The sequence below is a fragment of the Rhipicephalus microplus genome, chromosome 9 (genome assembly GCF_043290135.1).
Source record: "Rhipicephalus microplus isolate Deutch F79 chromosome 9, USDA_Rmic, whole genome shotgun sequence".
NCBI classification, from domain to species: domain Eukaryota; kingdom Metazoa; phylum Arthropoda; class Arachnida; order Ixodida; family Ixodidae; genus Rhipicephalus; species Rhipicephalus microplus.
In genome coordinates, this window is record NC_134708.1 from 12,792,339 (window position 1) to 12,819,615 (window position 27,277).

Here is a 27,277-nt window from a genome sequence, read left to right on the forward strand (position 1 = left end):
TGCGATTTTTCAAAACACATTTATTTAAAACACCAACAGTCTACAAAGCAGTGAGCAAAGAATGTGCAACAATGTTGTGGTGAGGAGTTTGCATTCTTTTTACAGTGCAAAAAAAATTTTGCATGAAGCTTTCAGAGTGACTCGTGGCAACAATGAGTATGATCTGTGCTTTTATAGCAACATAACGACTCTCCACCTCTCCCATCACAATCCATAGTGGAGTGCGAGACCCGGATCAACTTTTGAGGCAATGGCTAGTAGCCTCGCCAGTCCTGAAATGTAGGAAACAGAAGGTCTTGTTACCAAGACAAATCAAGCTCCTGAGCTTCCAGTTCATGCGATGGCACCGGCACATACTTGACAAGGAGAGTAGAATGAGCACGTTTGTATTGATTCCAGAAGGAAATCGCAGCACTATAACAGATAAACACTAAAAAAAAGAAAGCACCTCGAATGCCAACTTACAGCTGAAGGTTTATTTGGGGAGAAACACTGAAATTCAATTAATAATTACCGCATTTACTCGATTGTAATGTGACCACGATTGCAAGGTGATGTTCAAACTTTTAAGAAAAAAATGCATAAAAAATAAAGGACTTGTGTGCATCATTGCATTTTTTTTAGACAACAGGAATTTCGCTAAATGATCAGAACATGAGGGCAGAGAAAATCAAGGAAAAAAAAACTCATTACATTTGGGTAAATACAGTACATATGTACCCATGTGCAGAGAAAAAGCAATAAGATAGCCAGGAATATCATGAATATCAACAAAACAACTGCGGTCAAAAAATGAATTAAGATAAAGGGGCAGGTCTGCAACCAATATTTAAAAAAAAAAAAGGTTCTTTATCACGCAATGACATCAAGCCCAAAGGATCAGTGAAGTCTGGCTAACCAGGCTGCGGCATTATCCAATGGCTTTCATGACAGACGGCTATAAAGCTAGTCCAAAAAAAACACTTTCTCACTGTTTCACGCAATAAACATGCATTCCTGCCCCTTTTTATCATGTAGGGCCGCAGAAAACTGCACAGAAACCTTCCCATCGTTTCACGAATTTCATAAAGAATTCAACAAAAAATTAGAGCTAAAAGCACATATGTGTCTCACAGTTGCATCCATGTCTGTGTAGAGCACACGAAAGCGGCTGGTTTTCGCTCTACGGCGTGATACCTTGCAGCAGTTGTGGGCTGTCGCGTGCTCGGCATGACTGTTAAGCTGCGCATGCTCCTGACACACCACATCACAGCTTGAAACTTTCACAAGGCAGAGCGCATGAGCAAAACCGGCTGCTCATGCGCTCTGCTCATGAGCTTGAGGCTGTACCCAATGACACTGCCGAGAGAAATTTTAAATATACCTACACCCCGTCTCGGAAGTTCCTTTCAGCACTGTAAAGGCTACAGAGCCCCTTAGACAATAGGAAATGCCGTTAGCCCCTCCACACATATTGATCCGCTTGAAGTTGGCTGCTCACACATGTAGAGCAAGTAAAGTGAACAGACAGACAGCATCAGCGAAAAAAAAAAAGAAAAAAAAGAAATGACTACGCCAGTTGCAGCTGGCGCCCTCCGCTTCGAATATATCAACTTGACTGTGTGCTGCGTGGCCCGCAAGTTGCTAAGTGACGCTTGTACAATGTAGATCACTTGAAACGTGACTGCTTGCAGTGAAGGATGGGTTACAATGCGGTATTCTTCGAACCCCATTTACCCTCCCATAGAATCACATTTATACACATACCGCTCATTATGCAGCCCCCCAAGATGAAAGACCAGTTATAGTACGGTTGCCGCAAAATCTTTGTGACAAAAGCTGTAGCGAGTGCGCATCTGAAAAGGAGGCGCGCTGGGTGCGCCGCTTGGGAGCGAGCCACAAAGCCATTGTGAAGAAGGAGAGGATGCGTACGGAACAAACGAAGGCGTAGGGAGCAATATAGAAAAGGAAAAAAGACTGCGGCACTCTACGCACTCGCTGAGTGGTACGAGGGCGGTAGCCTAGGTGACGGATAAGTCTTTGCGTCGGCACCGACGCAGCTACGGTGTACATACTAGCATCGCCAGCGTGGCTCCAGCCTCTTGCTGCTGGCCGCACGTGGCTCAACATGGCAATTTGAGCCATGGCAACATGTCTCAAATTCAAAGAGTGTTGGCTGCTGCCTTTCCTTTTCCAGCAGCGTCACGACTCAATTCTCACCATTTTTACCCATTGCATAGCGACACCATGGTGAGAAGTACCCTAAAAAAATGACCATTACCGCTTTCGTAAACGAACCTAGCTGTTGCACTAACGCGACAACACCAGCAGCTGTCCGGCGTCAAAGTGCATTCGACAACGTTGAGATAGAGGGGTGGTATCGTGGAGCGGTGACTTTTGCCTTATTCTATGCTATTCTTATCATCCACCACTCGCGGCTGGCTGATTTTGTTGATGACACGAACAAACAGCCACTCTGATTAGTGACACCACTGGCCAAGCGCGAAAAGAACCAAGGAGGAGGAAGCAACAAAAGGGAGAAGGCAGGGAGGTTAACCAAAAAGATCCGGTTGGCTACTCTACACTGGGGGATTAGGGAAGGGGACAAGAAAGACAAGAAAGAACCAAAAGCACTGGCATAGAAAAAGCCATTGTTCCGCAATTGCACCCAGCAGCTGCGTGAAGGGAACCATGAACGAAGCTTCAGCTTCAGATTGTCTGCAGCTCAGAAGCAGGCCCGTGGCAAAATGCAGGGCAGTCTTATTGCCATCACGACCGAGCAGCGGTGGCCCCCATGCTTGGTAAACAGCTTCAGTTTCTAGTGGTGCCAATGGCTGTTTTAGACTTCATCGGTGTATTTTCATGTTCTGAAAATGGATCAAAATGTTCAAGGTTGTGTTTACTACATGGCATTAAATATCTGAGCCAGGATATTGCATCGTCGAATTTCGTTGAAGTGGAACGGCAGAAAAAAAGTTTTTGTTGTAGCGAGAATACTTATGCATTGACTCCTACGGACTGCTGATGGGGAACCGAGAATTTTTCATCATAGCCAAAATTTCATCGTAGCAGAAACCTCATTGCAGCGGGATTGGACTGTATATGCGTATCGCAACTTACGCTTCTTGTCTTCACTTCCAAGGAACATGACTAACGTTGAGAAGCGGCCCACTTTTGGGAGGCTGCTCAAAATGGGGTGGATATCTACACCATCCCTAAAATAGAAGGAAAGAAAGAAAAAAGACAAACTATCGCAACGTTTTCCTTGCAAAGCAACGTCCTGCTTTTTTTAAATGCTTCATGCGTAGCACTTCTGCGACAAACTTAAAGGGGTGGCGACACCAAATTTCGAGGCTATCCCAAGCCTGTTGTGGGTTTCCTCTGTATGCATTGACGTCACTGCCCAATTCGGCAACACGAAACCAAAACGGAAAATGGTCCACATAAGTAGAGCAATATTAAAATATTTAGCGAAAATACACGAATCTTGGTGTGCATATCATGCTTCCTTGAGCTGAAGGAAACACAGCAAAAAACACGTATGCCACGAACGTGATGGCACCACCCCTTTAACTTCTAAATTAACCTATGCTTTAAACATTTCCAAATATCTATACTTGCAAGTCGTGTTCCTTTACATGTGACATATATGTGGGAAAGTTTTGACAACATTCAAAATACATCAAAACATATATCGGAGCTTTTTGAAATATGACGTGGCTCTCTAATGCAAAGTTTAGAGGGGCCCTGCAATGCTTTTTAGAGTACTCGTCAAACGACTTCAGCATTGAAGTTTATTGTCACACGAATCGATCGCCACAAATAATTTTCAAATCCGTCATGTACAACTAGAGTAACTGAGAATTGCTGAATGCTTGAAGTGCTTTTTCTCTCTTTACCGGCATGTGCGCTGAAATCTACATGGGAAGGGGTGACAGAAAGGCTAAATGCTACGTCAATATGCATCACAACTTTGAGTGCGTTTTTTTTACAGGGGGTAAAAAGGCCCTACATGTCGATCAAACATGAAAAATTGACCGGCATCATGTGTTGGGGTTGCTCATCGACTGCGTCAGCACAAGTGATGCGAAAAAACGCTCGATGACGTCACCATACGACGGCCTCGTGACGTCAAAGACCACCGAAATTTGTGACGTCCTAAAGATGTCATCATGCTGTAAGATGATGTCATCACATGACATCGCCACTAGGTCAACACAGAGCGTTCCCCAAAATTAACTAGAGGGAGCTCTGGCGCTGCGATCATTCCGCCACCATGAGAATGATGTGTAGTACACGTCTGTACTTAATCTTCATGCTTATGGGTTTGATTGTTCTTGTGTTTTCGCGTTGGTTTTGTATAAAAGAATGGTTTTTGTGAACTTCATGAACCGATTCGAATTGGCGAGTCTAAAAGTTCAAGCTAGTGAAGTGGAACTGCGGAAGATTTGCTAATTTTCTTCATTTGACAAAGTAGTTCCAGGCCACGCGATACCGAACGGAGCCGAAGGAGTAAAGTTTTGACAAATCTGTGTAATGCCCATCATTCCCGTGCCGGCTGAGGCGCCATGTGTTGCAGCTCCCGTAGACCGTAGCTCCAGAGTTCCCTCTAGTGTATTTACAGGAAGCTATATGGGTCATCGGCAGGCCAGTGCAAAACTAGGTAATGTGCCTCCGATCCTGGAGGCAATGCTAAAACACATTAGGCGCAGAAAGCTTTCAGAGAGCTGCAGGGCCGGAACAATACATCAACTGAAAAGAAAAAGGAGACTGCTTTGGCCTTCCACTCATCTTGGGTGAGTGCATAGGGGAGTTTTTACCTTTGAAAGTGTGCCTCGCGTTCGGTGGGAAAACGAGCATGTTAGCGTCATTACTGTGCAATTCTACTAGGCATTTCACTTCATTTACCGTATTGACTCGCATAATCCTCGCACTTTTTTTTGGCAGAAAACCGATGCAAAGTTGGGGGGTGCGAGAATCACACGGAGAAAACTTTCTACTAAAACGTACAGAGTGAAAAAGAAAACGAAGTGGCCGCAAATCCGATTCTCACACCGGCATCTAACACCAAGCTTTATTTAAGACACAAAAAGTGCGAGCAAATAGTCGAGAATTAGAATACCATACGCAAAGCTTGGGGGCGTTGCGGGCATAGCGGTAGCGTTGGTCGTTCAACAGAAGTCCTCAAAAGGTAAGCGTAGGACTTCAGTATTGGGCTGATGGCTATTTAACAGAATCGTTTGCAGTTTCCTTCCAAGAAAATGAAGTTTACCATCAATCCCAGTTTTAGGCACACGGCAGGCCGAACGCGTCTTGGTGGCTTTCAGCTGCTGTCACCAGTAGCGAACACAAGACTCGTAGACTCCAAAGGGCCTTCCAGCGGCCCTGTTGCCATTGTTTAGTGCATGATCTATCACTTTCAACTTAAAAGAAGCCGTGTAGCTTCAGTATCACTCGATAACGTGACGAGATTACCAACACAACGTATAAAACACGCCGCAACGCGCACTTGCCACTTTGGCTTGGCTTGGATTGAATCTCCGTGCAATAATAGTAGGCTTGATGCTTAAGAGATAGCGCCAGACGGCACGCGCTATAATCATCTGTGGTGGAAACGAGCAGACGACATTATTGTGGCAGTTTTCAGGTGTGCGATAATTACTCGAGGAAAAAAAGAAATCGTATTTTTGTTGGGCGATGTGGTGGGTGCGAGAATTATGCGAGTGCGAAGATTACGCGAGTAAATACGGTATTACAACATAAGGGCCCGAAGGCATTACGTTAGGGGGGGTGCGTGTGGCATAGACAGGTTTCAAAACGGTACAATAAATGTAATTGGTAGCAAATCAAACAAAAAGAAAACAGACAAATGTAGCATCAGATGCACAAGGGCAATTCAACACGCTATGGTAGGCGCGTATTGTTCCGAGCAAACGCAGCACCAGCAAGTGGCAAATGTGGTAACCATGTAGGGCAAGAATGCTCAGATCGGCCAATCACAGTGTCCTTTCCTCCTATGATGCAATTTTCTGAGACAACAGTAAGCAATTTCTAGGCATCCCTGAAACGTAACTACAATATTCCCGCTGCGTGAAGTGCTACAATATTTGGCTCACATGTTCATAGAAGCTTTGGCAACAGACTTGGCAGTGTATTTCGACGATGTTCAAAAATTGATCAGGGCCTCTTTGAAAACATCTTCTAACTTCGTGTTCACTTTTATAATGAACAATAAGAACAAGTACGAAAAAGAATGACGCGGCTGCAGTAACTGTCCATGTCGACCCTTTCCACCCTTGTTCTTACCACGCGTGATTAAAGTGAACACGAGTTACCAACATGCCCGAGCACACGCCCGACTTGTAGCGCTAGCCACGCCCATGCACACAGGTAATGAAAGTTGTCATGCCAGTCAACGGCCCATACACACCTCACAAATTGGTTCTCCAGGATGCATAAGATGTCACAAAAGAGCTCAGTCTCCATCGACTCTTTAAAAAATGTTCCCAATTTGCTCGGGTCCATTTGCTGTGGAGAAAAAGAAAAGCAACCAGGTGCTCAAGGTAAATAGAAAAACACGTTCCTCCAACACTTACATTGGAGCTGCAGTAGACTGTATTGTAGCTTCAAAGCATCACACGACAAAATGCAAAGCAAAGACAGACAAACCTATGTGTTGAACCTATGCGTTCAACAACAAGACTGCACCTGGAGGTATTTGTAGCGCAGCTCAGGAAATGGTGCGAGCTGCTTCCAGTCAACCTGAAACTGATACGAAGTCGGCGCAGGTGGTGGGAGCTCCGGTTCGTGCGTCTTCCTTGCTGCCACCCACCCTTCTTTCAAAGGTGTTCCACCTGGCACATCCTGAATGGGCACCCTCTTCAGCGGTTTCTGCAAACAGGAAGGGACAGTCTATTGAAGATGGACTCAAACGAAAGATGATCACACTTATACAGTACATAGGTAAAAAAAAATGGTTACAATTTAACTGCTGCTGAAATGGGTCTCTAAAGGATAGGCCTCACCTAACTGAAAGCAAAACGTCGCAACAAAATCTGCTGATGGCATGTAGACATAAGGTTATGTGTGAATAGTCTAACCCTGCTACAATAGAACTGAGAGGGCGTGGAAAAAATTTCGTTGAAGTGAAATCGAAAAAATATACCTGATCTGAGCTATCAAAACAAAGGAACGTTTATTCTCAAAATTCAAAAAGAGTGTGCTGCTTCCTATTCTTTCCCAGCAGCATTATCACGCGATTCTCACCCATGCATAGCGAGGCCATGGTGAAAAGCATGCTGAAATCACGCCTAAAACTGCTTTCGTGAACGAACCAAACAGTTGCATTAACACGTTAACACCAGCAGCTGTCGGCCGTCAAAGTGTATCCGACAACGCCGAGACGGAGGCAGGGTATCGTGGAGCAGTGACTTTTGCCTTATTCTGATAAGCCGCTCGATAAGTTACCACATTGGCCAAGCGCGAACAAAATTATAAGCATTAGAATCGGAAAAAAGCATCGTTCCGCGGTTGCACCCAGCAGCAGTGTGAAGGAATGCTGAACAGCGGCAGTTTCTGGTGGTGCAAACTTTAGACTTCGTCCACACATTTTCAGGTTCTTAAAATGCATCCACATGTTCAAGATTGAGTTTGTTGTATAGCAATAAATATCTGAGCCTGGAATTGAAATTGAATACTTGAAGAAGTGTTTCAGGGCTTCTTTAACGCATTTTGTTCGACAGGTGTCACAATTGAAACGAGCCCATTCGGCGATAATAGCGCGCGCCGGTCCAATCTACTGTGTGTGTGTTCGTGCTTGTGTATGTAACAAAACATATGAATAAGTATGCACTTAGCGGTTGAAAGGTGCACTAGGCACCAAATTTCACTATCGCGTTCAACGCTTAAGGGGAGACGTGGCCCTTGAAAACCGAAAAAATCGCGAAAAAGTCGGTTTTCGGAAAACCACATTTTTGGGTTGCATGTCTCATAAACTACCTATTCTGTAATTATCAGCACCTAATTCAACCGCAAAGTGCAAAAAAATACTATTTTCGAGGCCGTCGCAGCGTCCAAAACAGGCGCAAATCCCGAAATCAAACCAAACTTCGCGCGCGCGCCATTCCCGGACCATGCGGTCGTCCCGCGCCATCTTGGTGTTGTTTTGACCGTGAATTCTTTCTCTCTCGTTTGCCGCCTTGCAAAATGGCGTCGGCAGCACAGTTGAGACGCTATTGGCGTTTTCCCGCGATGCGATGCGGAGCGCTGATTGGCTAGAGCAGCGCATTCATATCTCGCGGGAGAAAGCGTGCCCGCCATTGGCTGCTGTGCAGCAGCGGGGGCGGTCGCTTCTCTCGATGGCGCGTCCAGCGCGCTCGCTTCGTTGTTGCTCTCTGCTCCGTCCGCCTCGACAGACGTCTGCTTACGAGCCGCTCTTCGCCTTGTGCTATCTTTTCGATCATTTTTCTCACGTTTTTTTTTTCTTTTTGCACTAGTTCTGTGCCTTTCGTCTTTGTTGTTGCGGGCGATGCCGGCAACGAAGCCGAAGTCAGTGCGGAAGTCCGGTGCGCGGAGGCGCGCTATGCGGCTTGTACGATCATCGAAATTTCGCTATTCTGCTGCGGGTGCCAACTGCGTAGACGCTTGGAGCGACGGAACTGTGTTGTCGGCTGTCGCCAGTCGAGAATCCGACACATCGAGTGTGGCTGGAGCCGCAAATGCACCGAGTGTTTCCGAGATCGCCGGGCTCGACACGTGCTCCGAATCGATGCCATCCAGTGTGACACCGAGTGCTTCTGATATCGCCGGACCCTGCCCTTCGTCTGAATCGGTGCCGCCATCGAGCGTGATTGGACCGTCGCTTCATCTGCGGACGCGTTTCCTAACGAAGGAAGAAATCGATGCGAATGCGAAACGTCGTGACGCCGTTCGCGCTGAACTCGAGTCTACGCTGGCGACGCAGAAGAAATTTCAACTGATGCAGCCGGCTCTTGCACCTGCAGTGACAAGTGAGGGCGAACATTTTTCGCTCGTTCAAATGAACATCTTTAACGTCGTGCTCAGCCGCACAGTGTGCAAAGAATGTTTGAAAGGTGCTATGACTGTCCGAGAGAGCACCAAGCTTAAACTTGAAGTCGTGTGTGCCTCTTGTGGCACCGTCCATAAATTATGGACATCACTCCGCAAAAAGGACACGCAGGCCTTCGATGTAAATGTCCGCGCCATAATGGCTATAAAGCAAATAGGCAAGGGGCAAACAGCTCTTAATGACTTTTGGGCTGCCATGAACGTCTCTTACAGAGGTCTTCACCACAAGATGTTTCAAAAGCACTTGAAAGAGACGTTCAGGAAGCCAGAGGCCACCGCTTTGGAGAAGTTTTATGCTGATTCTGCCACAGCAGTGATCAAAACATATAAAGAAAGGGACCCCAGCTTCTGCAAAGACATCACCGTAGTGTACGATGGCACATGGCATAAGCGGGGTCACACATCGCACATCGGAGTGGGATCGGTAATTGACTTCTTTACAGGTCTCATCTTGGATGCTGTAGTTCTTTCAAACCACTGCCTTGGATGCCAAACAGGGCCCAAACCTGGAGATGCAGCATAAGAAAGCTGGCAAAAGCACCACATTTGCCAGAAAAACACAGACGCAAAATCGGGAAGCATGGAAGTGGAGGCAGGCTTGACTCTCTTTGGGCGGTCTGTATCCAAGCATGGCCTGCGGTACACCACTCTTGTGTCCGACGGAGACAGCCGTACCTTCGCTGCCCTCACAGAAGAGAATGTGTACGGGCTAGTGCCAATTGTAAAAGAAGAATGTCTGAACCATGTTCAGAAAAGGATTGGAAGTGCTCTTCGAAACAATGTGCAGAAAAGTGATAAGCCACTGAGTGGGAAGGGGGGGATGACTAAAGCCCTCATTGAAAAGCTGACAGGATATTATGGTTGGGCCCTGAGAAACAATTCAACTGACCTAACAGCCATGCAGCGTGCAGTGATGGCAACATATCACCACGTCACATCGACTGACCAGGACCCTCACCATGCACTTTGCCCAGAGGGGGCTCAATCGTGGTGCCGCCATAGAGCTGCAGAGGCAAAGCGTGAGCCACAGCCAAAACATAAACACAGCCTACCGGACTATGTCGCTGCAGCTATGCTGCCCATCTACGAAAGACTGTCACAAAAGTCGCTTCTTCAGCGCTGCCTGGGAGCGAAGACGCAAAATGCATCAGAATCATTCCACTCCATTCTGTGGTCTCTGATGCCGAAGGAACAACACTCATCCTTGATCGCGGTAGAAACAGCACTGCATGAAGCAGTGCTGCGCTACAATGCCGGCTGCTGCAAAGTAACCCAAGTGATATCGGACTCCACTGGACTTAAACCAGGTCATCTGGTCATCCAGCGAGCTCGTGAAAAAGACGCTTTACGCCTAAAAAAGAATTCTAAAAGACGCCAAAAGAAGATGGAGGCCAGGCAAAAGAAGAAAAGAGTGCGCCAGGACACTTCTAGCTACTGTGCTGGAGCTTTTTGAAGAAAACACGTGTTCTGAACTTTTTCGGCCTGTTTTCTCAGAACGGATTTTTTTGCTAGTTGTGGTGCTGAGGAAAGCAAGAACTCGAAAACCGTTCATCAGGTTTGTGTGCCGTTTTTTTTATTCTGTTCCTTGCAAGGGCGTAACAAGCTCCTTTTTTTGAAAATTGGTGCTGTTAATTTATAATAAACAATTAATTTTTGATGAATCTGGTCATTACTGGTTACATCAAATTCAAAGTTGCGCGAAAATTTTGGGGGGGGGGGATTAAAAAAAACCGCTTTGTAGCGCCCTGGGATAGCTATCAAAGAATGACCACAATGAATTTCAGCTTTCTACTATGTCCTGGGATTTCTCAAGACTCTTCCTCAGGCACCCATGTGAAGCACCCAGTTTAAACCTCAATAACTCTGGAACTAAGAAACACAGCTTCGTGAAACTTAGCAGTTGTGCTAGTTTTATTGTAGTGAACAACCCCTGAAAGTTTCATCCATATATCTTAAAAAATAAAAAAGTTCGGTCTCCAGGTTAGCCTCCCCCCTTAAAGGCAAAGCTTAAGGGTCTCCCAATTTTTTCCACAAACTTGCTCGCGAACTGTCCACAAACTTGTCAGTCGGTCTTTTTCACGTCTGGACAGCGCCTCCATGGAGATCAACAGAATCGAAATTGAGGGTCCCTGGCCTCTGAAGTTATCTGCCACGCTCTGGTAAAAAAAATCGCATGGGCTTGGTATTTTTAGGGATGATTTGCAAGCGATGCTAGGTGCCCCTCAGTTTGCACCTGTCACTACCCTGTGTACTGTTTAGAGAAGCAGTTCGACCTTCTGATTCAGCAAAAAACACGGTGTGTGTCAAGAAGTCACCATCCTTTCGTATGAGCTGACCGGTCTCTCAATATAGGTTGATTGTTATACTATCGTGAAATCTCGTTGAAGCGGGACGGCAGAAGAACAAGTGTTCACTGTGGCGACAATACTTATGCATTGACTCCTATCGACTGCTGTCAGGGAACCATGAATTTTTCACTGCAGCGGAAGTTTCGTCGAAGCGGCATTTGTTGTAGCGGAGTTCGACTGTACAATGATGCTGCTCATTTGACACAACTGCAATGAGCACATTTAGCTTGGTCATAGTACCTTAGTGTAACAACTGAAGCAGTCATAAGATCGAGTCAATGTTTTTAGGCTTCGTAATTGGGCTACAAAGGAATGAAATTAGAGACTATACCCAAACTGGATTATCCTTGAACTACATGCAAATGAAAAACCATAATTTTACTGGTTGAAGTAATATTAGAATGGGTACGAAGGTCAAAAAACTGGTCACTTGGCAAGAAAGCCATCAAATGTAAATAGAAAAAGCAGCTCAAAAGGAGACAAGCACAAGCAAAGAAACGCACAGGATGAACGCTAACAAGTGGAGGTGTTACTGCTTCGACGCAATATAAAGAGAAGTTGACGGGAAACCAATGGTGGGCCAACTTTCACAGCCTTCGTCATGATACATAGGCAGAATCTCTTGATTACAGAAGTTATGAAGGCTATAGAAACATAAAATTGCACAATTCCAACACACCGAATCATTAGGCATACGCGAGGTAATTAACCTCTTTTTTTGCTAAGCATTCTGTGTGTTCCTTCAGTTGTGCTTCATTTCATTTGGCAATGTTTTTTTTTTTTTTTCCATTTACAAGTGTGTGACCACAAGCCCAACAAGCCACACACCTTAGGACCACCGTGGTTTGCAAGCAGAGGGTGTTGCTTGGCTTCAAATTTAAATGACAGCCATTGCTTGACAATGCAAGTCAGCATCCTGAACAGCAATAGTACTAGTATTCACAAACTACTTACTTCTGCTGCTCTCCTGTTTCGAGGGCTGCTCAGGGGTTCCACTTTAACTGCAGTCACCGCTCTGATGGGCAGGGACGCCTTCCCAGTGGCAGAGCCCTTCTTCGGCGGCTTTTCAGCTCGAGCTGCTGGTTCTTTGGCATTCGAAGACTGGGCGAGCGAGGAAGGCTCTGTTGTGACCGTGTCACCACCTCCACTCTTCAATTCCTTAAAAAAGATGAGGAGCAGAGAAAGACAGTTTACAACAACAATAACAACAACAAAAACTAATCGCTGGCAATTAAATGTGAGCCTCACCTTCAGCTTTTACGACGAGAGAATATTACTAGCCCTGAAACAAGGGTTCCCCGGTCACTGTGCTGTAATAATTCTTTTAGAAAATTCATGTGGTTATCTGTGAAAGGGCCATGATACCCAATTTTCGCCCATAAAGCACGTGATGTTGCACACACTGTGGTAGAATCACAGTTGCCTGCAATGGGTGGAGTTCGATTTGGAAATTGAATATTCCGTTGTAGTCCATTTTTTGCATATGCATGTGCACAATTGACCCTCTACTTCTATTTTTCGGTAAAAAGTACAATTTGATGGGTGACCGTGTAACGGCCCTTTTGAGAAATACACCTGAATGCCCCCGTCCCCCATATTCATCACTATGCTTGAAGATTCCAGCTATATTTATTATTACTGTCAAATTTATTAGTACTCAAACACTGATCCAAGTTCACACACACACTATCATGCAATCATGCATCAGATATACATACTAGATATCCTGTTCTTTTCAAACTATTCATGACCATATTTAGAGTAATGCATCATTGAAGACAGAGCTGCTGCTAGAAGAATACTATGTAGCAAGCGTGCACTTTACACACATTACGCGTGAACTTCATAGCCAGCTGCGAAGTAGCAACTACTTTATGCTGGTGTGTTGTAACGTTCTAATGTGTAGAGACGTAATGCATTTCATCACCATGAACATGCACAAAACAAAGCTTGGCCCTTTTACAGCAACGCTCATTCCATTAACAAAACACCCTCTGATAGTCGGAATTTCGTTCTGTCATTTCTGTTTATCTCTTACTGGCTTGGATATAGTTCAGACAAGACCCGAACGCCCGCTATACTGACGTGGCCAAGTACCCCCGTAGAAACGTGTATGCTATCAGCGTTGTAGACTCTCAAGGCCGAGAGTTAGCGTCGGCCACAGTCAAGGCACGCAAATCAGATGCAGCAGAAAAAGCAGCAATCGCTCTCGCCGCCACAGCATGTAATGACACCGCGGTAATCTTCACTGACTCACAAGCTGCTTGCCGGAATTATGCGAAGGGCTGCGTCTCAGCCGACGCAATTAACATCCTGCAACGGCGGAGCTCTCCACTTCAATATACCTGCGTAATCTGGGTTCCTGGACACGAGGGTCTACAGGGAAATGAAGCGGCCCACGCCGCTGCCCTGGGACCAAAGGATACCCGATCCGTGGCTGCAGAGATGGAGGCAGTAGAAAACACCTACTCGTCCCTACTTCAACACTACAAACTGTAGCGACGGGTGTATCCTCCACCCCACCCGAGAATAACCAAAGAAGAGAGCGAGATTTTAAGACGCCTGCAAAGCAACACCTACATACATGGCATATTAATGCACCGCCTCTACCCAACGACACACGACTACATGTGCCTGCTCTGCAGCCTACCGGACACTCTGGCACACTTGCTCCTGGTATGCCAGTGCCATGCAAACGACGACTTGCAACTGGAGCAGAACCAAGCCCCAAGAATAAACGACGATCCCCTAATGGGAACGTGGGAGGCCAAGCTCGTCCTCGAGAACCAGCGACAAGTCGCCAGGGCCAAGAGGGCAGTCGAAGCCAGAGGGTTCCTGGACTAGGGAACCCTCCCACCTTAGGGTGATACCGGGCCACGCTCGGAACACTGTTTCTAAATAAACGTTTATATTTCTCTCACTCTCTCCCTTCCCGCCTTCACATGTGCAGCAGTAATTATTATTTGAGTAGCCATTTTTTTACCTTTTCTAGTTTAGTCAGGTGCTGCCTTGCTTCCTTGTTGTTTGGTTCGAGGGAGAGCACCATGCGGAAGTCCTCTGCGGCTAGCGCCCCCTTAGAGAGGCCTTGCCGAGCCAGACCCCGCCTGTGATAGGCCTTGACATATTTTGGGTCCCACTCCAGGGCCCTACAGCAGTCTTCTTCAGCAGCGCCGAGCCTGACCAGGCGAATGCAAGGGAAGTTTGCACACGATTTTGAATCAATCAATTTTTATTAAAAATAAAAATTGCATTAGAAGCTGAAACATATCCACAATAAAAACCAACAGACAACGAAGACATAAGTATGTTAATTGTACTGTTTTCAGCGTATTGTGATAAATGTGACATGGGTGACAAGATAGTAGACAAAAAGACAACTTGCTGCCAACAGGGACTGAGCTTAGAGCTGAAGATTGCACGTTTAGTTGAAATAAATACAAGGAGATCTCGTGGTAAAGATTTAATTGGTGTCGTATTGATGCACAAGTTTGATTGCAAAATATGTACGATGGCGTGCAAGTATGGATAAACAAATGTATAAATACACATCAATACATTGACAATTACTGTATTTATGACAAAACAAAGGCATTCAAACATATACAAGAATGAGCATAGGGAAATATGTGTAACACTCTGCTAAATAAAAATAATGAGAGCGAAAACGATTTCAATGATACATCATGACACATGTGTCATATAAAGAAGGCTTTATTTTTTCATTTCATGGCTAAATCGATGGACTTTCCGAGGTTTTTGACCCAAATGGCTGTGCATTTCACAATGAGACAGCAGCAAAGTGAACAGTCCATTCTCCATAATTCGTGCGAACATTGCGCAAAATGAACCTATGCAAATCAAGACTTGTTCAGACAGTCTTCATTAGAGATGGGTTAAAATTCGTAAGAAGGTTAAGGAATAAGAGATGCAGAGGGTTAGCATGCCACACCTTCTTTTTAAATATGCCATTACTTAAATTTTACTGTATTGGAATTTCTCACTGTTCCTTACTTGACACAATTTTCTCTTTTCTATACTAGCCATTTCCTATCATGCATTTGCTTACTTATGCTTTTCATTTTTTTCTATTAGGTAATTTTCCAGACTATAAGCTGATTTAGTTTTCCTGTTTATTTCCTCTTGAATATGTGAAATTGCTGATATAAGCAAGCAACTCACATGTTTTTACGCAAGAATGCCATGGCCCGATTGGCATAGAGCACTGGATTCACTGGGTCACATTCAATGCCTATGCCATAGCTTTCAATCGCTTCATCATAGCGGCCGTCTTTGAAGAGTCTGTTGCCCTGCACAAACAAGACTGGCCCAATGAAGCACTTGGATTTTCAGAGTACCGTACTGTGTTTTACACCAGCAATAAAAGATTGCTAATGTCTAACTGATGGGACAGCTCAAAACTGGTTGAAACAAAGGCCACTAGTTTACCGATGTTTTCAACCTCAAAAACTCTTAAGTTATTCCTGAAGTGTCTTTGTTCTGAATGCTATTGTATCAACATTGAATGCTACATATAAACACCTGTTCCAATCAGTTTTATTACTGCTTTGTAGTGCCATACATTACGGTGAGAGCAGCTGACAAGGCTGAGAACTTAGAACTTGGTAATCTCAGCTGAACATACAACAGCAGACTCTTGGTAAATGAAACCTGACGAGACCAGCAAAATGTGCTCTATTAAACACGAGTTCCAATTATGTTGAGATAAACATGCACGCAGATTTCAAGTACGAAAGCAATCATATTAGATGCCATTCCATGCGAGCAGCAGTTTGATTTAATGAATTTTTGTTTACTTACGGTAATGTATATATGCTACCTTAAGCAATAGCATTTCCCTCCTCATATTTTTCATTCATTCCGTACTGAGCGGCCCTGTTACATTATTGATGCTGACAACTCGTAAGCACTCCTTACATAATCGTCACGCTTATGACCGCTCTCCTTCAGATGTGCTACATAGTTAAGTGGAGATGCAACTCAAAGACACTTTTTTTTTTAATATTCACCTTGAAACTCAAGCTGTTTACAGGACATTTTATGCTGATTTCAAATATACAACTAATTTTCTTGTAAGTTGCATAATTTTAGCTTTACAACATGACAAAGTGATAACCTCAAGCCTTATGCCCCTCCCCCCCTTTCATCACTGAACTTCCATAATTTGTTACCGCCCCGCCGGGATTGTCTAGTGGCTAAGGTACTCGGCTACTGACCCGCAGGTTGCGGGTTCGTATCCCGGCTGCGGCGGCTGCATTTCCGATGGAGGCGAAAATGTTGTAGGCCCGTGTGCCCGGATTTGGGTGCACGTTAAAGAACCCCAGGTAGTAAAAATTTCCGAGACCCTCTACTACGGTGTGTCTCATAATCATATATGTTGGTAGCTGGGACGTAATGAATGGTAACAAATTATGGTTGGTAAGTGGGGTTTACCCCACTTACCAACCATAATTTGTTACCATTCATAGTTCATAATGTTTCAAATAAAGTGTAGAATGCAAATAACTAATTAGCAACCACATATGAAAAATGTTACAGACATGAAAAAGTTCATATGTCATCTACTCTAGTGAAGGTTTACATATAACTTTTTATTATGTAACAAAAATATTGAAATTTTAACTAGATAATTGCATTTGTCATCTTTTGGAAAATCTTTGGGCTAAATTTCATGCAGATCCGAGCACCAGAAGTACCAATGAAAGGAGGGGCACATTGAAAAAAAGGGGGGAGGGGCAAAGTTTGTGTTCTGAGAAAAACAAGTTTTAATTTTAACTTTTGAATTTACAAACTAAAAATAACAATCCTTGTAGTGGTCACAGCCAATAAAATGTGCCAGCACCGTAAGCTTGTTCCTGACGACTTTTTTGAGCCGACTCCTCACAGACATCTCGCTCACAGACAAGGCCACGAAACGCTTGCCACACTTCTTCTGTCCATCTGGCAGAGCCTCACGCTGACTGCAAGCTAGAGAGAAGTTCGACAAGACTTCGAAATCTAAACTAAGTCCAGTGTCGAGGGACGCAACAGTGCCGAAGCCATTGTGGCCGTGTTTGGGCTACGTGCTGTTGTACATCCCTCGACCTCACATGAGTGGCACAGATGGCATCCATTGCCGCATCACGGACTTTCTAGCTGATGACTGTGAATGACTTTGATGCACTGGCTTTTGCAAGCAAGAATTGCCGCAAATTGGACCAGTTGCTCGTAGCCCATTCCTACAGAGCGCACTGCCACAACAGCTTTCTTGTATCGCCCGAGCTACGGCTTTTTTCATCCATAACGGCGATAAACACACGAGAAAGGCGTTCAGTTGCGCTGCTCGACGAGACACGAACCCTGCAAGTAGGCTTCACAGTACATACAGGCGCGCAGCGGCCAATGGCGGTCCCCACTCCGTATCAGGTTATTTAAAAGCCAGTCACAGTGCTAGAAAAATGCGACAAAGGCGTGCTTCGTATTATTATTTCCTGCACTGCAGCAAAATGGAAAACCGTTGTTATTAGAAGAGTGAGGCTCCACTCTCCGCCTCATGCGATTGACAATGGCGAGCGGCAGCGCATTATCAGGGCAAGGTGCTCGAAGACTGCACCCTTTTGACCTTTCAACAGCTACCTTGTGCTCTTTAGACGCAATTTAAAGCATTTCCAGTTGAGTCTCGACAGATTTGTTCATAACAGTAGAGGTAGTAATCCAGTCACTGCAGCGACATTTTGCTTCTTGGAACAGATTTTGTAGCAGAAAAAAATGGTGCTTTGGAGCAGTCTTGAGTGTCTTTGGAGCAGAAAAAAATGCTATAGCTTAGGGTTGCTATTGGTATTTTCGGATGAATGTTCCTAACGACTCCTGGTCTAAAATATCACTTGAGCATCTAATAAATATCTTTATTATTAAACATGCCATATTCTGGTATGTAGCTAATATAAAAGCAGTATAGTTCGCGTAAATCGTGGGCGGGGTGCGGGGGTCAAGAGAGTCCGGACTTTCCTGGTGCTCAGGCTGGGGAGGACACCCCTTGCAAGAGTCCCACTTGAGATTTAGATTTGGCACGTGATATAATTGAGTTGTTATGGCGTTTATTAGCAGGCACACAGCGAGTATACACAATAACGACAGTAAAGGCCAAGCACGGACTCTCGGCGCGAGCGGCGTCCTTTTTGGGTAGACCCACTAGAGAACACATGAGGGTTTGACCCACTTCAGTGTTCAGCAGCTTCTCTACAATTACTCCTGGGTAAAGAGGGAGCCGCCTGGCGACCTAACAGCTTGTCACTACGAGCGGGTCATAGTAAGCCTTCAGGCGCTCCACGTTGACTATGTCGCGCCCCGATGGCGCATGTCCGAAGATTGTTCAATTGGCTTGACAAAATAGTTGACTGGAGATGTGCGCTCGATCACACGGTAGGTACCTTCATATTTCGGGAGTAGTTTGGAAGAAAGGCCAGCTACACAGGTCGGGATTGAGAGCCATACAACGGAACGAAGAAGGAACGTGGGTTCAGAAGTGGCGGAGCCATCACGAATATTCTTCTGCCGCTCTTGCTCATGCGTCGTAAATGTCTTGGCCAGCTCGCGACACTCTTCAGCTAGCCTGGCTGTCTCGGAAATAGGTGCACACTCAGATGGATCCGGCGTGTACGGGAGTATCGTGTCGATGATGTGCGACGGGTGCCTTCCGTACAGCAAGAAGAAAAATGAAAAACCGGTCGTGCTCTGAGGGGCGGTGTTGTAGGCGTAGGTGACGAAGGGCAGTATAGTATCCCAATTCGTGTGGTTGGCGGCGACGTACATCGAAAGCATGTCGCCGAGGGTGCGGTTAGAGCGTTCGGTCAGACCATTCGTCTGCGGGTGGTAAGCAGTTGTTTTGCGGTGGACAGAATGGCACTCAGTGAGAATGGCGTCGACGACTTCTGACAAGAAGTCACGGCCTCGATCGCTGAGAAGCTCCTGGGGTGGACCGTGGCGCAGTATGAATCGATGCAGTAGGAAGGACGCAACATCACGCGCAGTAGCCGCAGGGAGAGCGGCGGTTTCGGCGTATCGCGTTAAATGATCTACGACGACGATGGCCCAGTGGTTGCCAGCGGACGTCAGAGGGAGTGGTTCATAAAAATCGATACCTATGCGCCCAAACGGACGGTCAGGGCAAGGTAACGGTTGCAGACCGACTCGTGACGTGTGCGGACGGTTTGCGGTGTTGGCAAGCGAGGCAGGAGCGAACGAACTGTTGGACGTAGCGGTACATCCCGCGCCAGAAGTAGTGTTGTCGAATGCGATGGTAGGTTTTGAATACCCCAGAGTGCGCGCATTGCGGATCAGAATGGAAGAATTCACATATCTCCGACCGCAGACTGCGGGGTATCCGCAGACTGTGGGGTATCACGAGTAGCCACTGCTGGCCATCGGCGTCGTAATTGCGTCGGTGTAGGAGGCCGTCGCGAATGGCGAAATGGTGAGCTCAACGACGCAAGGCACGCGTGGATGGCGTTGCGGATGGATCAGAGAGCAGGTCGATCAGTGGGGCGATCCAATTATCCTTTCGCTGTTCGGTAGCGATAATGTCAACATAAATGGCAGAAGCAGCAACCGAGGATACTGAGCAGAGCACGTCAGCTTCAGGCAGAGGGGAGCGCGAGAGGGCGTCGGCATGCTGGCGTCCGTTGCGGTAGAGCACGCGGATGTCATAGTCTTGTAAGCGAAGAGCCCAACGGGCGAGACGGCCTGAGGGATCCTTCAATGATGACAGCCAGCATAGTGCATGATGGTCGGTGATGACATCGAATGGGCGACCATACAAATAAGGTCGAAACAAATAAGGGCCGAGACGATTGCCAGTCACTCTTTTTCGGTGGCGGTGTAGTTTGTCTCGGCTCTCGTGAGCGTACGGCTTGCATATGCCACGACATAATCAGGGAACCCGGGTTTACGCTGCGCCGGGACAGCGCCGGGACAGCGCCGAGGCCTACACCACTGGCGTCCGTGTGCACCTTCGTTGGGGCCGTAGGGTCGTAGTGGCGGAGAATGGGAGGAGACGTCAACAAATGGCGGAGCTTCAAGAACGCGTTGTCGCACTCTGACGACCACGAATTGAGGGGCCCGTTACTTCCAAGGAGCTTCGTCAGTGGTGATATAATCGTGGCAAAGTTTCGTATGAAGTGTCGGAAGTATGAGCACAGGCACACGAAACTACGCAGTTCTTTGACGGACGCAGGTTTGGGGAATTCGGCCACGGCCCGAAGCTTGGCTGAGTCAGGAAGAATGCCATCTTTCGACATGACGTACCCTAGGATGGTGAGTTGGCGTGCTGCAAAGCGGCACTTCTTCAGATTTAGTAGCAAGCTGGCATTGCTCACACATGCGAAAACGTTTTTTAGACGTTGGAGATGCGTGGATAAATCTGGAGCGAAGACGACATCATCGAGGTAACACAAGCACGTGTGCCATTTCAAGCTGCGCAGAACGGTGTCCATCATGCGCTCAAATGTCGCAGGTGCATTACACAGACCAAACGGCATGACGTTGAATTCGTACAAGTCGTCGGGTGTCACGAAGGCAGTCTTCGGTCGAGCGTCATCAGCCATGGGTACTTGCCAGTACCCCGAGCGCAGATCGAGAGAAGAAAAAAATTGGGCTCCGTGAAGGCTATCAATTGCGTCATCGATGCGCGGCAGGGGGTAGACATCCTTGCGAGTGATCTTATTGAGCCGTCTGTAGTTTACACAGAACTGCACAGAACCATCTTTCTTCGCAACAAGAACAACAGGAGATGCCCATGGACTGTCCGAGGGCCGAATGACGTCGCGTCAAAGCATATCGTCAACCTGCTCGTTAATTTCCCGGCGTTCAGCAGGCGACATGCGGTATGGACGTTGCCGTAACGGTGGATGGGAACCAGTGTCGATACGATGTGTAACAGTGGACGCGCGACCGAGAGAACTTCACCCGACATCGAAAGAACGGTATTCTTGCAGCAGGTCCAGAAGCTGGGAATGCTGTACTGACGTAAGGTTGTCATCAATGTGTGGGCCAAATACATCAGGAGATGATGGATCAGAAGTAGAAACAGCACTGATGGTACGCGAACCGGGACAACGCGAGTCTTCGGGTACGTTCAGGACTTGTGCGTCGTCGACTGGTTCCACTCTGCCGAGACATTCCCCTCGAACCAAGGTAACAGTGTACGGGGATGGGTTGGTCACAAAAATAGCGGCGTTGCCCTGGGTGATTTGCACGGTCGCGAAAGGCACTAGCAACCCTTTCCTTCTGGAAGCACGGTCGGATGGCGAAACGAGTGCAATTGTGTCGGAGAGACCAGTGCAGTAGACCGATACACCCATCGTTGAGCTTGGAGGCACTATAGTATCGTCTTTCACGAGACTCTTGCTCAGTGTCGAGGGACCGTCTTCTGGCGTCAAATGCGAGAAGGACGAGAGTTCAATTTCGGCGGCGGCACAATGAATGACGGCGGCGTTGCGGGAGAGAAAATCCCATCCCAGGATGACGTCATGAGAGCATGCAGGAATGGTGATGAATTGGGCGACATACAGAACGTCCTGAACAACAACGCGAGCTGTGCAGCCTGCTGTAGGATGAATACGATGTGAACTAGCGGTACGAAGGGACAACCCGGAAATTGGCGTCGTCACTTTTCGAAGAAAGCGGCAAAGGTTTTTGTTCATAACTAATACGGCAGCTCCAGTGTCAATAAGAGCAGATGCATGAACACCGTCCACAAGCACATCAATGACATTAGGTGGGCGGCTCTGAGGGCTTTCACAATGCGATAGCGTCGCAGTCCTTACCTCTGGGACTGCGACGACTAGTTTTCCCGCTCATGAGCAGCCGAACTTCGCCGCATGGGGTACAGGGACCGACGTCGTGGTGACGGCGACCTTCGAGGAGATGGACCTGGACGAGACACTGGCACAGACGGCAGTTTGTCGTTATACGGATGGCGAAGGTGGCCAGCAACAGGAGAAGAAATGGGAGCCGGCTGTACTCGAGAGCAATAACGGGCTACGTGACCGGCGTAACCGCAAGCAAAGCAGATGGGCCGGTTGTCGGGTGTGCACCATCGGTTCGCCGGGGTGGGTCTAGCCCAGAACGGTGGCTCGAAAGGCTGCATGATGGGCTGAAAATGAGGCTGACGGGTTGCGCCAACATACGCAGCCGGCATACCCGCTGCAAGGGACAGAGGTCGTGGAGCAGCTTCGACGTAAGTCAGTGGTGCAGGCGCTTGAACGACTGGAGGCGGCCTGGCGACCACTTGGGCGTAACTTGGGGGTGCAGGTGCCGAAAGTTGTTGTGGTTGGTACGCAGGCATGACCTCCGCTATTTCCTGCTCAATCGCTCGGCGGATGGGTGGAAGAATAGTAGTTGCCGATTGTTGAACAGCCGGTGGGTGGGCAAAGGGAAGGAGGGAGAACTGGCATGCGATGAAGGACTTGAGGTCTGCCAGCAGCGCCACCTGATCACATCTTGCCTCCAAGCCAGCAAGCCTTGCATCTCGTGGTGTGGAGCGACGGGTCATCGAACGCTGCCGGCAGAGCTCCTCGTAGCTCTGGCACAGCGTGATGACCTCAGCTACTGTGCCTGGGCTTTTGGCAAGCAGCATCGTGAAGGCATCATCGTCAATGCCCTTCATGACGTTCCGGATCTTGTCTGATTCGGACATGCTCTCGTTGGATTTCTTGCACAGGTCCAGGACACCTTTATGTAACTTGTGAATGATTCACCGGCCTGCTGAGCGCGTTCGCGGAAGCGCTGCTCGGCTTGCAGCTTACGAACAGCAGGGCGGCCAAAAACGTAGGTGATAGCGGTCTTGAAATCGGACCAGGTTGTGAAATCGGACGCGTGGTTGTTGTACCACAAGCTTGCAACGCGTGCAAGGTAGAACACCAAGTTTGTCAACTTGCTGTCCTCGTCCCATTTGTTGGGGACGCTCTAGCGCTCGTAAATGGCGAGACAGTTTTCCACGTCAGTGCCATCGGCGCCCGTGAAGATGGGTGGATCTCGGATCCTGGGGACACCGGGACAAGGGGGTGGCATGGGAGGAGGCGTTTGCTGAGAGGCGGCGTGGGACATGGTAGATTGCAGGGTACGTGAGCGCAGTTCCAAGGGCATCGAAGGGGATCGTAGCACTCTCCACCAATTTGTTATGGCCTTTATTAGCAGGCACACAACGAGTATACACAATGGCGACAGTAACGGCCAAGCACGGACTCTCAGCGCGAGCGACGTCCTTTTTGGGTAGACCCACTAGAGAACACTTGAGAGTTTGACCCACATCAGAGTTCGGCGGCTTCTCTACAGAGTACAGAGCAATCAACATTTTAAAAAAGATTTTTATCTTTTACTGCATCCCTCAACTGTGTGAACTACATAAATCGAAAAAAGGTGAAAAAAAGACTGAATAGAACAATGCAATTGCTCAAGCTCGAACCCCATGCTCAGTTTTTTGAAATTTTATTTGAAAGCATGAATAATTCCCCTGTAAATAGAAATAAAACACCTATTAAAAATACGAGTTGGACCCCATGGCCTGATATGTGTCACCCCTTGAGATTTTTCTGGATTTACGCCACTCAGTAGCATACTAGGATGACAGTGTATACAGCTTCCTTTTGGTTTCACTTAGCCTCACACAATGGTCCCATGGTTCAACTTCATTCTTTTTAGTTTGCCAACATCCTTTCAGAGCAGGTTTGGAGTAGTACTAGCAAATATTACACTTTGAAGCAGCGTTTCTCTTTTGGAGCAGTACTTTCATCATTGCCAATCTTATCGAAACAGATAAAAAAAAAAGAATCGGTAATTTTTTAGAAAACTTGAGTTTTTTCGACCCGCATCTCCCTTAAGGCAATGTCCGACTGCAAGGCAATATGATTATGAAACGACTGTTCCTACAGTGATTGATGGTGTGCAAACCATAGATGTCTCACGCTAAAGCCATTATTTCAAGAAGGAAACTTCTCTCAACTGTAGAAATGACTTCATTGGAACATTGCCTGTCTTGAACCAACTACGAATACAGAAACACAGGCACATTAGGTATAAAAAGTCACAGCTTCAACACAAGAAAGAAGCAATGAAGGTGACAACAACAAATTGGAACATTATATGGTATAAAGCTAGCACATTACTCCTTAAGCATCTGATTTGATGCAACTCAACAAAACACTGGCATAAGAAGCACTGCGGCTACAGCGAGTGAAGCGACCTTCATGCTTTTCATTGCTTAAATGTGATCTAATTAAGTACAAACACAACATGTAAAGAGGTATTAGCTGTCTGCAACAAAGGTATGAGCCAGCTGGATGCGGTTCAAGACATGTGAAATGTAAATGCGTCGGACACTGACCTTTTCCTTTTCAATAAGAGCACGCTGCCGCTTCCATTCAGCCTGCAACTGCTCGTCTTCGCTCCCACTGGTTTCTGACGTGCTTTCATCCTAGGAATGAAGAAGTAAACACAAGCAAGAGGACACTGTTGGTAATACTGACATAGGGTGGCATGTTTATGTACATACATTTATCACAGTTTTTAATGCAACCGTGGACTCTGAACCTCTCAACCCTTCATCCTCAGGACACGGCGTTTCCGATGAAGCGAGTCTCTTCACGGGCGTGGGCTCCTGGATAAAAGAACACATGTGTTTGAATGAACACATCCAACAGTGACAAGCTAGCAGACAATTTCCCAATGCAAGGACTTTTGTACCAAGTGTGCATACCAAACAAGATAGCACAGCAAAAACAAGAAAAACTCAAATGTAGAAAATAAAATAATATAGAAAACAATAGCTAAGTAATACATGCCCATCAAGTTTACAGCAATGCGAACTCATCTATTCGCCTCGTGAAAAAAGTAGCAGCAGTGTATTTCACTCAAGTGCCCGAGAGAAAGAGAACATTTGGAAGTGTTCTCGCTTTGATAAACACGTGATACAAGTGCCACCGAACATCAAATGGATATTCAAACGAGAGTTTGACCCTAACGCGATAACTGTCAATATTCATCACTGTATTTCTTGCAAGCACGCTAAGCTCATGCTGCAGTCAGTTTACAATACCATTTCGGTGTTTACACTCTTTCAACAAAAATAGCTGACACCTTTAGTATCAATTTAGTCATTGCATGTTAACACAGGTGTAGTTGCACAAAACATACATGGCTTACCAGCTGCTTCTGGGTGCATACACATCAAGCCGTCCTGTACTCTTGCCACCATCAGGCAGCAAATATATCTTGCAGACACCATTAGAACATTTTTTAATGGTGTAATGTGTCTACACAGGCTGCGGTATTTTACTGGACTACATACTTTTCTTGCGATACACTGCCCCGAGTTCTCCGAGATAAATAACATAGGCAGAATGTTTGGGTCACTGTTACTTGTCTATATTCTTTTCTTGCCATACACTACCCTGACTTCTCTGACATAACATAGGCAGAATGTTTGGGTCACTGTTAAAGCACAAAATTATAACCATTGTTGGGATTTTTAATCCCAAAATTAAGATACGACTATGAGGAATACCATAGTGGAAGGCTCTAGCGATTTCGACCACCTGTCAGATTTTCGTCAAGGCACAAAACAATGAGAGAAAGACCACACCACATTGGGCTTGGTGTACCATTTGCACTTGTGACCATAAACGAAATTCCAAATAAGAAGGAAAAATTTCAGAAGGTAGGAACGGGTAGAAGGTAAGAACTTCACCACCTTCTACTCGGTTATCAGATGCGCGGCTCGTCACTTTATGGAAGCCGCAATAACAATGAACAAAGAGTTCGCACGTGGGCAGCACACCTAACCGTTTTCACAGCTCATGATTTGCTCGAAGAATGAATTCGGAACGAATTTGAATTCAGAAAACAAACAAGCTGCGTAATTCAGAAAACAAACAAGCTGCGTCTGTGCGCAATGCCATGTCAGTGAGATCTTGAGGGCCCGTTATAGAGGCCGCTAATTCACGTGACGGGCCACGGAAATGCAGTCGCACAGACAACGTGCCCGGGCAAAGCACGCTGTCGCGTGGTATGCGGCGGCACGAAACAAAAACCACACAGAACGGCGCACGCAATGGATGCAGGAATGCCACATTACCGTGGCTGGCTGGAGCTTGGACTTCAGGGCGCGAAGTTGGGTGTCTTTCATCTTGACGCTGGTCTCCCAGGCTTTCAGGTTGCGCAGATATTCTTCGTAGGCCGCGCCGCGGGAATCGGTCGCGCTAGGCTGACAGCGTGGTTCGGACGGCATACCGGCGCCTCATCGGTTCGACGGTTCCACGAACGTCCGCAGACAGAATTTGCGTGCGGCAAAAGCAACGACGCTGCAGGGAACAACGCCTTTTTCACGGACGCTCGGGGCTGTTCGCGCTCCGCTGAAACAACAGCGGCGACGGTGAGCAGCACATGCGAGTTTTTCTTTTTTTTTCTCTCAATGAATGAGACAGAGCACACGCTAACGACAAATGCGTGTTTACTTTCCGCACTCCCCTCGGAAGTTGTTGCGTGGCTTTGCGCCTGACGACAACAAGTTGAAAAAATAGCTGTCTCACAATGCAGTGCGCCGCCCGCGGTTGCTGCAGCAACAAACAATTGTGCTTGCGCGAGTATTGCGACGCGAGCGCAAATTCAGCGAGAAAAACTGCGCCATTGCGCAATGAAACAACTATAACACAAAAACCAAAAAACACATCACGCACTCTCAACGGTGATGATGATAATAACGTTTTTTTAAAACGCGAATAAAGCCGACTGGACAAGATAAAGGTCACGCATAAGGCGTGACATTTTTGTTTATTTTTATAGTAATTATTATTTAGTTATAGTTTGTATAT

General features: G+C 46.7%; 1 protein-coding gene across 1 annotated transcript; it reads right to left on the reverse strand.

Annotated features, from left to right (window-relative positions):
• Nucleotides 1-26,870, reverse strand: LOC119163483 (uncharacterized). Its single transcript, XM_075873146.1, has 10 exons — nt 26,542-26,870; nt 24,961-25,065; nt 24,793-24,882; nt 15,594-15,721; nt 14,398-14,590; nt 12,369-12,572; nt 6,688-6,870; nt 6,410-6,507; nt 3,100-3,194; nt 1-272 (listed from the first exon to the last, which is right to left on the reverse strand). Exons 1-10 carry the CDS (start codon nt 26,692-26,694, stop codon nt 205-207), a joined length of 1,317 nt encoding a protein of 438 aa, XP_075729261.1. The 5' UTR covers nt 26,695-26,870; the 3' UTR covers nt 1-204.
• Between the last annotated feature and the right edge of the window lie 407 nt (nt 26,871-27,277).